General features: G+C 47.5%; 1 protein-coding gene across 1 annotated transcript in view; it reads right to left on the bottom strand.

Annotated features, from left to right (window-relative positions):
- The window catches only part of LOC308133833 (calcium homeostasis modulator protein 5-like), a 32,245-nt gene extending 26,967 nt beyond the window's left edge, over window positions 1–5,278 (bottom strand). Inside the window, exon 1 of the mRNA XM_080501348.1 lies at window positions 4,545–5,278. Within this exon, the coding sequence (XP_080357474.1) occupies window positions 4,545–5,087 (543 nt within the window). The 5' untranslated portion in view covers window positions 5,088–5,278. The remainder of the gene's footprint in view (window positions 1–4,544) is intronic.
- Between the last annotated feature and the right edge of the window lie 11,246 nt (window positions 5,279–16,524).

Raw genomic sequence — 16,524 nt, 5'->3', positions numbered from 1 at the left:
TGTTGTGAGGTCTGTCATGTTGTGAGGTCTGTCATGCTGGTGTGAGGTCTGTCATGTTGTGAGGTATGTCATGCTGGTGTGAGATCTGTCATGTTGTGAGGTCTGTCATGTTGTTGTGAGGTCTGTCATTCTGTGATGTCTGTCATGTTGTTGTGAGGTCTGTCATGTTGTGATGTCTGTCATGTTGTTGTGAGGTCTGTCATGTTGTGAGGTCTGTCATGTTGGGAGGTCTGTCATGGTGTGAGGTCTGTCATGCTGGTGTGAGGTCTGTCATGCTGGTGTGAGGTCTATCATGTTGTGAGGTCGTTCATGGTGTGAGGTCTGTCATGTTGTGAGGTCTGTCATGTTGTTGTGAGGTCTGTCATGTTGTGATGTCTGTCATGTTGTTGTGAGGTCTGTCATGTTGTGATGTCTGTCATGTTGTTGTGAGGTCTGTCATGTTGGTGTGAGGTCTGTCATGTTGTGAGGTCTGTCATGCTGGTGTGAGATCTGTTATGTTGTGAGGTCTGTCATGTTGTGAGGTCTGTCATGTTGGGAGGTCTGTCATGGTGTGAGGTCTGTCATGCTGGTGTGAGGTCTGTCATGCTGGTGTGAGGTCTATCATGTTGTGAGGTCGTTCATGTTGTGAGGTCTGTCATGTTGTGAGGTCTGTCATGTTGTTGTGAGGTCTGTCATGTTGTGATGTCTGTCATGTTGTTGTGAGGTCTGTCATGTTGTGATGTCTGTCATGTTGTTGTGAGGTCTGTCATGTTGGTGTGAGGTCTGTCATGTTGTGAGGTCTGTCATGCTGGTGTGAGATCTGTTATGTTGTGAGGTCTGTCATGTTGTGAGGTCTGTCATGTTGTTGTGAGGTCTGTCATGTTGTTGTGAGGTCTGTCATGTTGTGATGTCTGTCATGTTGTTGTGAGGTCTGTCATGTTGTGAGGTCTGTCATGTTGTGAGGTCTGTCATGCTGGTGTGAGGTCTGTCATGTTGTGAGGTATGTCATGCTGGTGTGAGATCTGTCATGTTGTGAGGTCTGTCATGTTGTTGTGAGGTCTGTCATTCTGTGATGTCTGTCATGTTGTTGTGAGGTCTGTCATGTTGTGATGTCTGTCATGTTGTTGTGAGGTCTGTCATGTTGTGAGGTCTGTCATGTTGGGAGGTCTGTCATGGTGTGAGGTCTGTCATGCTGGTGTGAGGTCTGTCATGCTGGTGTGAGGTCTATCATGTTGTGAGGTCGTTCATGGTGTGAGGTCTGTCATGTTGTGAGGTCTGTCATGTTGTGAGGTCTGTCATGTTGTTGTGAGGTCTGTCATGTTGTGATGTCTGTCATGTTGTTGTGAGGTCTGTCATGTTGTGATGTCTGTCATGTTGTTGTGAGGTCTGTCATGTTGGTGTGAGGTCTGTCATGTTGTGAGGTCTGTCATGTTGTGAGGTCTATCATGTTGGGAGGTCTGTCATGTTGTGAGGTCTGTCATGCTGGTGTGAGGTCTGTCATGTTGTGAGGTCTGTCATGTTGGGAGGTATGTCATGTTGGGAGGTATGTCATGTTGGGAGGTCTGTCATGTTGTGAGGTCTGTCATGCTGTCGTGAGGTCTGTCATGCTGTTGTGAGGTCTGTCATGTTGTGAGGTCTGTCATGTTGTGAGGTCTGTCATGTTGGGAGGTCTGTCATGGTGTGAGGTCTGTCATGCTGGTGTGTGGTCTGTCATGTTGTTGTGAAGTCTATCATGTTGTGAGGTCGTTCATGGTGTGAGGTCTATCATGTTGTGAGGTCTGTCATGTTGTGAGGTCTGTCATGTTGGGAGGTCTGTCATGGTGTGAGGTCTGTCATGCTGGTGTGAGGTCTATCATGTTGTGAGGTCGTTCATGGTGTGAGGTCTATCATGTTGTGAGGTCTGTCATGTTGTTGTGAGGTCTATCATGTTGTGAGGTCTGTCATGTTGTTGTGAGTTCTATCATGTTGTGAGGTCTGTCATGTTGTGAGGTCTGTCATGTTGTGAGGTCTATCATCTTGTGAGGTCTGTCATGTTGTGAGGTCTGTCATGTTGTGAGGTCTGTCATGTTGTTGTGAGGTCTGTCATGTTGTGATGTCTGTCATGTTGTTGTGAGGTCTTTCATGTTGTGAGGTCTGTCATGTTGTGAGGTCTGTCATGCTGATGTGAGGTCTGTCATGTTGTGAGATCTGTCATGCTGGTCTGAGATCTGTCATGTTGTGAGGTCTGTCATGTTGTGAGGTCTGTCATGTTGTTGTGAGGTCTGTCATGTTGTGATGTCTGTCATGTTGTTGTGAGGTATGTCATGTTGTTGTGAGGTCTGTCATGTTGTGAGGTCTGTCATGTTGTGAGGTCTGTCATGCTGGTGTGAGGTCTATCATGTTGTGAGGTATGTCATGCTGGTGTGAGATCTGTCATGTTGTGAGGTCTGTCATGTTGTGAGGTCTGTCATGTTGTTGTGAGGTCTGTCATGTTGTCATGTCTGTCATGTTGTGTTGAGGTCTGTCATGTTGTGATGTCTGTCATGTTGTTGTGAGGTCTGTCATGTTGTGAGGTCTGTCATGTTGGGAGGTATGTCATGTTGGGAGGTCTGTCATGTTGTGAGGTCTGTCATGCTGTTGTGAGGTCTGTCATGCTGTCGTGAGGTCTTTCATGCTGTTGTGAGGTCTGTCATGTTGTGAGGTCTGTCATGTTGGGAGGTCTGTCATGCTGGTGTGAGGTCTGTCATGTTGTGAGGTCTGTCATGTTGTTAGGTCTGTTATGTTGTTGTGAGGTCTGTCATGTTGTTGTGAGGTCTGTCATGTTGTGAGGTCTGTCATGCTGGTGTGAGGTCTGTCATGTTGTGAGGTCTGTCATGTTGTGAGGTCTGTCATGTTGTTGTGAGGTCTGTCATGTTGTGAGGTCTGTCATGCTGGTGTGAGGTCTGTCATGTTGTGAGGTCTGTCATGTTGTGAGGTCTGTCATGCTGGTGGGAGGTCTGTCATGTTGTGAGGTCTGTCATGTTGTTGTGAGGTCTGTCATGTTGTGAGGTCTGTCATGTTGTTGTGAGGTCTGTCATGTTGTGAGGTCTGTCATGTTGTGAGGTCTGTCATGCTGGTGTGAGGTCTGTCATGTTGTGAGGTCTGTCATGCTGGTGTGAGATCTGTTATGTTGTGAGGTCTGTCATGTTGTGAGGTCTGTCATGTTGTTGTGAGGTCTGTCATGTTGTTGTGAGGTCTGTCATGTTGTGATGTCTGTCATGTTGTTGTGAGGTCTGTCATGTTGTGAGGTCTGTCATGTTGTGAGGTCTGTCATGCTGGTGTGAGGTCTGTCATGTTGTGAGGTATGTCATGCTGGTGTGAGATCTGTCATGTTGTGAGGTCTGTCATGTTGTTGTGAGGTCTGTCATTCTGTGATGTCTGTCATGTTGTTGTGAGGTCTGTCATGTTGTGATGTCTGTCATGTTGTTGTGAGGTCTGTCATGTTGTGAGGTCTCTCATGTTGGGAGGTCTGTCATGGTGTGAGGTCTGTCATGCTGGTGTGAGGTCTGTCATGCTGGTGTGAGGTCTATCATGTTGTGAGGTCGTTCATGGTGTGAGGTCTGTCATGTTGTGAGGTCTGTCATGTTGTGAGGTCTGTCATGTTGTGAGGTCTGTCATGTTGTTGTGAGGTCTGTCATGTTGTGATGTCTGTCATGTTGTTGTGAGTACTGTCATGTTGTGATGTCTGTCATGTTGTTGTGAGGTCTGTCATGTTGGTGTGAGGTCTGTCATGTTGTGAGGTCTGTCATGTTGTGAGGTCTGTCATGTTGGGAGGTCTGTCATGTTGTGAGGTCTGTCATGCTGGTGTGAGGTCTGTCATGTTGTGAGGTCTGTCATGTTGGGAGGTATGTCATGTTGGGAGGTATGTCATGTTGGGAGGTCTGTCATGTTGTGAGGTCTGTCATGCTGTCGTGAGGTCTGTCATGCTGTTGTGAGGTCTGTCATGTTGTGAGGTCTGTCATGTTGGGAGGTCTGTCATGGTGTGAGGTCTGTCATGCTGGTGTGAGGTCTGTCATGTTGTTGTGAAGTCTATCATGTTGTGAGGTCGTTCATGGTGTGAGGTCTATCATGTTGTGAGGTCTGTCATGTTGTGAGGTCTGTCATGTTGGGAGGTCTGTCATGGTGTGAGGTCTGTCATGCTGGTGTGAGGTCTGTCATGTTGTTGTGAGGTCTATCATGTTGTGAGGTCGTTCATGGTGTGAGGTCTATCATGTTGTGAGGTCTGTCATGTTGTTGTGAGGTCTATCATGTTGTGAGGTCTGTCATGTTGTTGTGAGTTCTATCATGTTGTGAGGTCTGTCATGTTGTGAGGTCTGTCATGTTGTGAGGTCTATCATCTTGTGAGGTCTGTCATGTTGTGAGGTCTGTCATGTTGTTGTGAGTTCTATCATGTTGTGAGGTCTGTCATGTTGTGAGGTCTGTCATGTTGTGAGGTCTATCATCTTGTGAGGTCTGTCATGTTGTGAGGTCTGTCATGTTGTTGTGAGGTCTGTCATGTTGTGAGGTCTATCATGTTGTGAGGTCTGTCATGCTGGTGCTCTGCTCACCTGGGACTGAGCTCTGAACATGAGCAGCAGCTCCATGCGCTCGTCCCCAGACAGACTGGACCGGCCACAGGGCACCCGGGCCAGCTCGTCCCGACAGGTCCTGGTCTTGTTCTGACAGAACAGGTCCACCACCAGGTTCTCGTCCAGCCCGCTGACGGCGCACTCGTAGAAGGTCCCGTTGAGCAGGGCCACGCAGAGCCACATGACGGGCGCCACGCAAGCCTCGCTGAAGATGCTGAGGAATACCCGCACACACCCCAGGCAGTTGCCCCGGGGGCAGAGCTTGAGGGGGTCGAGGCAGCAGCCGGTGTAGAGCCGCCACAGCCGGGTGCTGAAGAACAGCCCCAGGACCAGCAGCACGGCGGCCGGGCCCAGCAGGAAGGTCACGCCGTACGCAAAGTTCTGCTGGTGGTTGCAGGGGCACTGGAAGGACACCATGGAGAAGACCCGCTCCCCCCCGATGGTCAGCAGAGCCATGAAGCTGTAGCCGATCGTGGCTTTCTGGTTCATGAAGAACCGCAGGACTGTCTGGAAGTTATCCATGGAATCCACCGCAAGACCTCCGACCCCCTTCCCCTCAAAACCAGAGACACCACGACCACAGAGCCACAACGCTGAGTGTTTTCTTCATTGCTCCAAAACAAGTCGTTTCCCAGCCTGAGAGCCCCTCCCTGGGTGGTTCCTCCTCCTTCAGTCTGTCACTCCCTCAGTCTGTGACTCCCTCAGTCTGTGACTCTCCCTCCGTCTGTGACTCCCTCAGTCTGTGACTCTCCTTCCGTCTGTGACTCTCCTTCCGTCTGTGACTCTCCTTCCGTCTGTGACTCTCCCTCTTCCAATTCATGTCCTCACTGGGTTTTTATCTTCAGTGAGTTTCAGAATCCTGTCGGGTGACTTCATGTTTACAGTCTGACGCGATGTAACCCGACACTCGTGGAACCAAGAAGAACAACACACACACACACACACACACACACACACACACACACACACACACACACACACACACACACACACACACACACACACACACAGTTGGTCATGCAGTTGAACAACATACCATTGTCAGTGAGCAGTGTGTCTCTCGGGAATCTGCACATCTGTTTCTCCAGTCGCTAAGCACTGATCCACATGATCCACTTCCACATCCACAGGCCTGTCAGTCTGGAGACCTGCTGTCAGTCTGGAGACCAACCATCAAGTCATAAATCATCAGAAACAGACAGAACCATCAGAAAATCTCAGAAACAGACGGGAACAATGAGACCCAGAACCTGTGCTTTTAGTAAAACTGAAATGTGCATGAAAAGAAGGCGGTGAGATATTTTCTGTCTGTTGTAGTCAGTGATCAAAAACAACTGAAAGAGAAGACGAAGTCAATCACGTCAGAAAAAACCAATCATTTCAGCTGCAGACAGCCGACAGCCAGCAGACAGCCAGTACCTGACTGCAGGGTGCAGTCAGGTACTGGTACCAGTGCTGAACAGTGGTTCACTGTCAACACTGGTGCAGGGTGCAGTCAGGTACTGGTACCAGTGCTGAACACTGGTTCACTGTCAACACTGGTGCAGGGTGCAGTCAGGTACTGGTACCAGTGCTGAACAGTGGTTCACTGTCAACACTGGTGCAGGGTGCAGTCAGGTACTGGCACCAGTGCTGAACACTGGTTCACTGTCAACACTGGTGCAGGGTGCAGTCAGGTACTGGTACCAGTGCTGAACAGTGGTTCACTGTCAACACTGGTGCAGGGTGCAGTCAGGTACTGGCACCAGTGCTGAACACTGGTTCACTGTCAACACTGGTGCAGGGTGCAGTCAGGTACTGGCACCAGTGCTGAACACTGGTTCACTGTCAACACTGGTGCAGGGTGCAGTCAGGTACTGGTACCAGTGCTGAACACTGGTTCACTGTCAACACTGGTGCAGGGTGCAGTCAGGTACTGGTACCAGTGCTGAACACTGGTTCACTGTCAACACTGGTGCAGGGTGCAGTCAGGTACTGGTACCAGTGTGAACACTGGTTCACTGTCAACACTGGTGCAGGGTGCAGTCAGGTACTGGTACCAGTGCTGAACACTGGTTCACTGTCAACACTGGTGCAGGGTGCAGTCAGGTACTGGTACCAGTGCTGAACAGTGGTTCACTGTCAACACTGGTGCAGGGTGCAGTCAGGTACTGGTACCAGTGCTGAACACTGGTTCACTGTCAACACTGGTGCAGGGTGCAGTCAGGTACTGGTACCAGTGCTGAACACTGGTTCACTGTCAACACTGGTGCAGGGTGCAGTCAGGTACTGGTACCAGTGCTGAACACTGGTTCACTGTCAACACTGGTGCAGGGTGCAGTCAGGTACTGGTCCAGCAGGGAAGAGGGCCTGGTTGAGCCTCCAGTCCTCCACGGACATTTCATCCACCGGGCTTCTCCTTCTTAGCCACGAGTCCAGCATGTTGTATTTGTTGTTGTTAAACGTCATCAAGCGCGCGCCCGTAAACGTCCCATGCTGCGTTCAAGGAGACTCGGAAATTCCAATATCGGTTGTAAAAATCCGATACCAATATTTCCAAATATTAAATTTTTAAGTCAATATCGGCCGATAATATCGGCCCTCCGATATTATCGGACATCCCTACTAATAAACCAAACTAAACTAAATGAACTAACTGACTACATGAACTAATGAAATAAAAATACAACCATTACCAACACTACAAACCTAATATAACCCCCAGTAATGGCATGTCATTTGCAGCGATCAGCTCCATGATATCTACAATGCATCATGGGAGTTTCTGTTAGTCATGTTTCAGATGTCATTGTAGGGATTTCTTACCTTATAAGGATCGTTCGGTACCATTTATATTGTGTTTGGCTCTCGATAATGATTAATAATTATCAAAGATATTTATTAATAATGTTATTGAATATTAATCTGATGTGTATCAGAACCTCGGAGCTCCACTGTCTTAACAGGAAATGATAGACAACTCAGTTCTATCAGTCTCATAAGATATACTAAACAGTTCATCAGGAATTGGAATTAATAGTCAAATTAATTACAATTACCAGAATTAACAGTAAAGATTGAAGGATTTTGGAGTTCTTGACACAGAAGAGACATTTCATTCACCTTTGTGCTCATTAATCACACAGCAAGTATGATTCCAAAAATGATATATGGTTAGGGTTTCGAGAGAGAGAGAGACGTGTGATGGAACTACAAAACAAGATGGTGGATCACAAGAAACTCCATTCAAATGGAGGTTATCAGAGAGCAGGAAGTCTGTCCTGGGTCTCCACCATGTGCTGGAGAACAATGGAACATGGAAGCTAGTCTTTAGCGTCTGCTTCCTGTGTGTCTCTGCTAAAGGACCATTTCTAGAATGACTTGATGTGAATGAGACTTGTTTTGTAAAACGTCAGGAATCGTCAGATGGTGTTCAGTTACTGTGTGATGTTGTCTTTGATGTGATATGTGTAGGATTGTGAGTTAACTAGTTAGTAAAGCAAAGATTAGCATGCAGACCCTGTGTCTGTGGCAGAGCTAACGTTGGTTTACAGGTTGATAACTGCTCCTAATATCATTATCTATAGAACTCAATCACTGTAACAGAATCAACACATCTTCATAAAGTTAAACAGTTCTATCATAGCATCAGGTTTAACTAATCTCAGGTAAAGCCCAGTTGTTGTTCCCACTTCCTTAAAGGAGTTCAGTTGTTGTCCTGCTGGAGGGAAGCTGGTGTCTTCTCCTGTAGTTAGCACCTCCTGCTAACTGTGGTTGCTGGTTCTGCAGGCTGAGGAGAAGAAGATGGAGTTGATGTTTCAGGAGTCCTTCTTTACAGCTCCTGGTTGTTCCTTTTGTCCAGACTGAGGAGCTGGTCGCTCAGGTCTGTGATGGTTTTCCTGCTGGTTGAGGAAAACACAAAGAAGTTCTGTGAGGCGTCGTTTCCCTGGTCCGTCCTGGAGGAACTGCTTGGTTTTCCTGGTTGATGGGAGATCAGACTCTGGGTGCTGGTCTCTGGATCAGGGGAAGGTCTGACCCTCGTGGTGGGTCAGCAGAGGAGTTGAGGAGGGAAGGGCCCTGGTTGCAGGCCTCTGGTGTTAGCTGTATGCTAACGCTGGGTGAGTGTTAGCTGTGTGCTAACGCTGGGTGAGTGTTAGCTGTGTGCTAACGCTGGGTGAGTGTTAGCTGTATGCTAACGCTGGGTGAGTGTTAGCTGTGTGCTAACGCTGGGTGAGTGTTAGCTGTATGCTAACGCTGGGTGAGTGTTAGCTGTATGCTAACGCTGGGTGAGAGGAGTTGCTGGAAAGCAGCTCCTCCCGGGTGTTCACAGGAGAAGACTCTCTGCAAGACTGGTTTTTGCAGGCTTTTGGTTGGAGGTTTGTGGATTTGAAGGTGTCAAATCCTGAGACCTTCAACCAATCAGTGACGTGCGGTCAGGGGAGTGCCTCACCTGCCATCATAATAAAAAAGAAAATAAAGTACATAAAATAAATATTCATATTTTTCACTGATTTGTAGTAAAGATGGATTTTCAGTATGATTCTACACATTTTTTATATTTTATTAAGTAAAAATCACAGCGTTTGAGCATTTGGTGATTCAATCCAGGCAGAAATCCTGGGTGAGGCAGTGGAGAGCTGTGCCTCATGTCTGACTGTGATCCAGTACAAACTGGGTCACATGAAGCTGACACTTGAACTTTGGCCATAATCTCCATTGAGACTGAGAGACTCTTAAAACTAAGATAAAATAAGGAAGACTTTTAAAACCAAGTCACAGAGCTTTTCATGGAGAAGGATCAGCGCATGAATGTCATCTATGAGTAAAGGTAAGGCCAAAATGGGTTTGAGTTTTTGTTTTTTTTAAATAAGATGGGAGTAGTACAACAAAATTCAAGTATGTGATAACTAAAGTTTTGGCTTAAATGAATTATTATTTTTCTTTTTTTGATAGACAACCTTCATTAAAATTGATTAAAGCACCAGAATTTAAAGTTTGAAAAATAACTGCCATTTTTACTGAAGGTCAAATTCAAATGTGTGCTGCACACATCTCTCTCTCTAATCCAGTTGTCTACAGACTCAATTTGCTCAACATTGTGGACGATATCTCATCGATTTGCTGCACTTGTGGCTTTAGCATAAGTTGACATGCTCTTGGGCCTACTCGGCCTCTGACAAAACAGACTGTCACCATCAACATTTTTAACTTTCATCAACTTACGGTACATCCTGGTAAGATATATCATGCCTCCTAAAAATGTTAAAACATCGCCTTGTGAGGAGGATGTGGTCACAATGAGTGAAATCTCCCAGTTAATGGAGCAGCAGAGAGATCTACAAAGATATGTTAGTGTAGCAGCAGTAAAACTTCAAATGTTTCATTCAGCTGATCATGAATGGTACAAGAAAATGACTGGCATGAATGGCATTATCAGAGATGCACAGGAGCTGAAGACCAGCTTGGAATTCACCCAAGCAAAGTTTGATGAGAATAAGATGGGGTGCACTGGGATTGAGGCAAAGATAAAGGCATTTCAGACAAGCAGAACTTCTTCCAAGCAGGAACAAGATGCAATGGTCACTAAGCTGGACGACACTGAAAACCAACGCAGGAGATCAAACATCTTAATCGATAGCATTGCTGATGAGAAAGGAGATAATTGGAGAGATTCAGAGAAAATGGTGCGAGAAATGCTTTCTAAAGACTTTGGCTTAGATGGAACAAATATGGACATTGAGCGAGCCTAGACATTTGATCAGTACCAGGAGAGCGGAAGACCAAGAAGAATTGTTGTCAGACTTCTTTGCATGAAGGACATGAAGGATTCTTTCTTCTGTCAAGAAACTAAAGGGCACCAAGATCTTCATTAACAAATATTTCTCTGAAGCTGTGCAGCTGAGGGGGAAAGAGCTGTGGCCCAAGTTGAAAGCTGCAGGAGAGAGAGAGAGAGAGAGAGAGAGGTGATAAAGCCAGCTCGAAGTATGACAAACTGGTCATCTTCCCCAGAGTTGGTCAAAGTCGCTCACTTTCTTGATTGGCTTCAAAGTTCTGTTTTTACCTTATTGTAGTATTAGTGTATGCATGTGTGTCTGTGTGCTGGACAAATAAGTCTGACGTGGCCTACTTGATGATGACAAAACAACGTATGATACAAGGTATTCAAATAGATTTTACATTTTATTATAATATCTGACTTATTTACCATCAACTAAGATAACCAGTATAAATAAACTACCTAAATGTTTAGTCCTTCTATATATTAATATACTGTATGTAGTCTGAGAAATGAAATGCATGACCTTGCGCTATTTTTGCAATTAAACAAAATAGACATACTTATGATTTCTGAAACCCTTCTGGATAGCTTCATTGGCCCCAGCCGCCGAGCCCTGGACCAGCCCCCCCAGACCAGGAACAGCGAAGGCCCAGCCGGGCCTGGCTGGAGGAGAGCCACCCTCCAATCTTACATTTAACTTGTTTTGATCGGCAGGCTGACAACATGCGTCTACTACCCTACACAAAAGGTTGACAATTAAAATAGTGCCTCCCTTTCGTCTCATTCTGCCACTCCCTCTGCCATTGCTGATTCACCGTAGTTTTAAAAATTCTGGCACACTCAGTCTTCCCCAACCGGATGATATATTCAATTTCCGTTTTGAGAAGAGCCTCCTTAGCTGGCACATCAGCAGTTTCATTCCTGGCAATAGAGATTGGATCCAGGAAAAAACAATACTTGACTCCATTGGCTCAATCCGGTGAAGGCAACACAAAATCTCCAGCAAAATATCTGCCCAAGCCCGATATTGCCTGTAAAGCAGCCATAGAATCACAACAAATATAAAACATCTCAGGTTTATTTTGCTCAATCCAATCAGAAGTCCAGCAAATGGCAAACAGCTCAGTAGTGAACACTGATAGATAATCAGATACTTGCATACTTTTCCCAATTTCATTATTCATAATGTAGACTCCAAAACCAGCTTTTCCCGAGCTTGGATCCTTATACACATCTTTAAAAATGTGAACAGAAGTTTCCTTATTCAGAAACACAAACTCATTTACTTGGTCACTAACGTGAAAAAAGGCACCTTAAATACAATTACCTCAACTGGGTGAAACCATTAAAAATCCATAGGTGATAAAAGTGAACATTAGTGTCTAAAAACTAAGCTAAAATCCTCCAAACCAAAACCATAACTATAACTTAATGAAAGAAATCCCTATTAACAAATACATCTAAAAAGCAAACACCTAAATAATAAACTAAATCCTAAAACTATCTACCACACTCTTTCACTTGGACACCGGCCTGAACCCCACAGAAGGTAAGTGGAAACCCTCACCCATCCTCACACACCACACAACACTCTCACCCACATCTTAAAACATTCACAGCTTCAGCAACATAACAATTGTGTGCAAATTGCATTTATATATGTGCAAATAGCCTGATCTTAAAGTGCTGGTGAACATTTAAAGTGCTCCAATCAAGTGCTGTGAGTGCTTAAAATGAGGAACGAACTGCTTGTTCGTTACAGTACTGGAAGGACTCACGTGACCAAGAAGTGAAAAAGAAGAAATATTTTCAAAAGAGAATCTCAGACAGTGGTACATACAGTAAGAAATGTGAACCGTACTCAATGAAATCATGGGGGGGGGGTTACCAAATTAAACACATTTCTTTTGTTTAATTGATTTCAGTTTATTTGACTAAGCCATCACAGATGGCAAATTATTTCAATGATTATTGATACAGATACAGATATTGGTGCACTCGCTCATCCCTATTACTTACATTTACATCTTTTTTTAAATCTAGTTATTCACCTTTATATTTGTTTGTAAACCATTTTGTTAGCTTGTTTCTGGTTCATTAACATTATTGAAGTATTTGCTTGATATTTAATTATGTTTGTTTTTGTACAATTTAATTTTGTTACTATTTTTATATATATAAGTGATTTTATTTGTTGTTGCACTTAATTGTTGTTCTTGCACTACAAATTATTTTTGCACATTGCTGTTGCAGTTTTTTGTAATCAAAATTAATTAACCAGATGGCCCTTTTACTGTAAATACAAAGCTTTATTGTCACGGATACGGACAGGACCCAAGTGCAGGACTCTGGAAACAGGCTGGGTTCAATCAAGTCTTTATTTCATACTGACAGGACAGGCCGATGAATCGCAGGTTGCTCCTTGACATGAGGAGCACAGCAGACTTGACTCCAATGACTGGACAGACCGGACGAGACATGGACAACTAACACTGGACCGGACGGACGGGACATCGATAAACAAACCAACACTGAACAAACACACAGACAGGACATATATAGGGCAGGGTGATTACAAGAAGTGGCCACAGGTGAGGTGCTGGACAGCCCAGACCTATGGCCCGCCCACTCTTAAAGGGGACCTCAGTCCAAGTTCCTGACTGTACCCCCCCCTCCACGACCGGCTCCAGACGGCCCAGGCATCTCAGGATGCTGCCTGTGGAAGTCTCTGATCATGCCTGGGTCCAAGATGTCCCTAGCAGGTACCCAGGCACGTTCCTCAGGGCCATACCCCTCCCAGTCAACCAGGTATTGGAACCCCCGCCCACGCCGGCGAGCTGCCAGGAGCCGCCTGACAGTGAAAACCTCCTCACCCTCCACCATACGGGGAGGAGGAGGGGCTCTTGAGGAGGGAACTAGGGGGCTTTCCCGGGCAGGTTTAACCTTCGATACATGAAAGGTGGGGTGCACACGAAGCGAGCGGGGCAAACAAAGACGGACTGCAGAGGGACCAACCAGCTTAATTATTGGATAAGGTCCAATAAACCTTGACGCTAGCTTCTTTGCATCTGAGCGGATAGGCAGGTCCCGGGTGGAGAGCCACACACGCTGACCAACATCATAAGTTGGTGCGGGAACCCGGCGCCGGTCTGCAAGCCGCTTGCGCTCAGCAGAGCATTGCAAGAGCTTGCCTCTGGCCTTGAGCTAAGCGCGCTTGCATCGCCGCACCATTGCCAGAGCTGACGGGACACTAACCTCCGACTCCAGGGCAGGGAACAGGGGGGGTTGGTAACCATACACACACTCAAAGGGAGACAGCCCAGTGGATGAACAGGGAAGGGAATTGTGTGCGTATTCCACCCAGACTAACTGCCTGTACCAAGCAGCCGGGCTGTGAGAGACCAGACAACGAAGGATGGACTCCAGCTCCTGGTTCACCCTCTCTGTCTGGCCGTTAGACTCTGGGTGGTACCCGGACGAAAGGCTCACCGTAGTACCCAACAGCCTGCAAAACTCCCTCCAAAACCGAGACACGAACTGAGGCCCCCTGTCCGAGACAATGTCCCTTGGGAACCCGTGAAGACGGAACACATGTCTCAGCATGACCTCTGCCAGCTCCTTGGCTGATGGGAGCTTTGTCAAGGGCACAAAGTGGGCCATTTTGGAGAACCGGTCCACTACGGTGAGGACGGTGGTAAACCCTTCTGCGTCTGGGAGACCAGTGACAAAATCAATGGACAGGTCTGCCCATGGTCGGGTGGGTACTGGGAGCGGCTGCAACAGACCAGAGGGGCGAGACCGCGAGGTCTTGTTACGCACACAGACAGGGCAAGCCCGGACATACTCCCGGATTTCCCTGCTCATCTCTGGCCACCAGAAACACTGTTTCACCACAAACATGGTGCGCTGAGTTCCTGGGTGACATGACAGCAGGTTTGTGTGGGCCCATTCAATAACACTAGACCGTACTGGGGGACACACAAACAGGCGGTTGGGAGGATAACCTGGCGGCACCGTCACCCCCTCCAGAGCCCGTCGAACCTGCTCCTCAATCTCCCATGTCACCACCCCCACCACACAGGCCGGAGGTAAAATTGGCGTGGGGGAACGAGGAGCAGGATCCGGCTCAAAGACCCGGGAAAGGGCGTCAGGCTTCACGTTCTTAGACCCCGGCCGATACGACACCATAAAGTCGAACCGGGTGAAGAACAGAGCCCACCGAGCCTGCCGAGAATTTAACCGTTTGGCTGACTTGATGTACTCGAGGTTCCTATGGTCGGTCCATACCACAAACGGGTGCTCTGCGCCCTCCAGATAGTGTCTCCACTCCTCCAACGCAGCCTTGATGGCCAGGAGCTCTCGATTGCCAATGTCATAGCTCTCCTCAGCCGGGGTCAGCCGCCTGGAAAAAAAGGCACAAGGGTGCAGCTTCCCATCCTCACTGCTGCGTTGAGAGAGCACTGCCCCGACCCCGACATCTGAAGCGTCCACCTCCACCACAAACTGCCGTCCAGGGTCCGCGACACCAAGCACGGGAGACGAGGTGAACCTGGCCCTGAGCTCAGAAAACGCCTGCTCAGCTGAGGGACCCCAAGAAAACGGGACCTTGGGGGAAGTTAAGGCATGTAGAGGTGCCGCGACAGAGCTGAATCCCCTGATAAACCGCCGGTAGAAGTTAGCAAACCCCAAAAATCGTAATAATTGTTTGCGGTTACCCGGGGTCGGCCAATCCGCTACAGCCCTGACCTTCTCCCTGTCCATCTCCACCCTCCCCTCTGAGATGACGTGCCCAAGAAAAGAAACTGTGGGAGCATGAAAAACACATTTCTCGGCTTTGACAAACGAATTATTGCTGAGAAGACGCTCCAAAACAAAACAAACATGCTTGACATGACTGGCAAGATCCGGAGAAAAAATCAAAATGTCGTCGAGGTAAACAAACAGAAACTTATTCAATGCGTCTCTCAGCACATCATTGACGAGATTCTGGAACACTGCAGGGGCATTGCATAAACCGAAAGGCATCACCAAATACTCGTAATGGCCAGAAGGTGTGTTAAATGCCGTCTTCCACTCGTCCCCTTGCCTAATCCGGACCAGGTGGTAAGCATTGCGCAAGTCCAGCTTAGTAAAGACCTTGGCTCCCTGCAGGCGTTCAAAGGCCGAAGTCATGAGGGGTAGTGGGTAGCGGTTCTTAACGGTTATCGCATTGAGGCCCCTATAATCAATGCACGGTCGAAGGGTCTTGTCCTTCTTGGCTACAAAGAAAAATCCCGCCCCTGCAGGGGAGGACGAGGGTCTGATTATCCCAGCCTCTAAGGCAGACTCAATATAATCCCTTATGGCCTGATTCTCGGGTTGTGAGAGCGAGTAAATGCGACCCTTGGGAGGAGTGGTACCCGGCAATAAGTCAATGGCACAGTCATAAGGACGATGCGGTGGCAGAGATGTTGCTTTCCCCTTATTGAACACCTCCTTTAGATTGTGGTAGCAGCTGGGAACTCGCTCGAGGTCCGGATATACAGGAACCTCCACAGCTGCTACCTTAACTCCAGACACTGACTGACAATGCTCAGAACAATCCCCTCCCCAACTCAAAATAACCCCCGACTCCCAGTCAATATGGGGCTTGTGCAAACATAACCAAGGAAGGCCCAGGATAACTGGGTAGGACGGACTTAACCCTAAATGAAAAGAAATATCCTCAACATGGGAGGGACCAAACAATAACTGAACAGAAAGAGTCTTTTTATCAATAGAAAATATTTTGCATCCATCTAAAGCAAAAGCCTTTAAGGGCAATGATAACAGTTCAGTGGGGATCTTGTGTCTCTCAGCCCACTTAAGGTCCATAAAGTTCTCATCTGCACCAGAGTCAATGAAAACCTCAATGTCCAACGTGTTGTCGGCATACCTCAGTTGAGCCGGCGTGAGTCTTCTTAAAGGCGCAGTAGAGGAGTTCTTAAGACTCACCGGGGCCCTGCTTAACCCAGGTGCGCCTGTCCCTTTAAGAGGACACGCTGCAGCTCTGTGCCCGTGCTGACCACAGTACAGACACAGGCTGCTGGTCAGGCACCGATGCCGCTCCTGCGTGGGAATGCAGGTGAGGCCAACCTGCATCGGCTCCTTGGGAGGTTGTGCAACACTCGGGACTCGCTCCTGTTGGGGGGCGGGACGGAGAGGGGCGTGCTCCTCCCGTGC

This window comes from Blennius ocellaris (assembly GCF_963422515.1).
Source record: "Blennius ocellaris genome assembly, chromosome: 8".
Classification (NCBI taxonomy): Eukaryota; Metazoa; Chordata; class Actinopteri; order Blenniiformes; family Blenniidae; genus Blennius; species Blennius ocellaris.
Note: the sequence above shows the minus strand (reverse complement) of the source record. Positions and strands in the feature narration are given on the sequence as shown.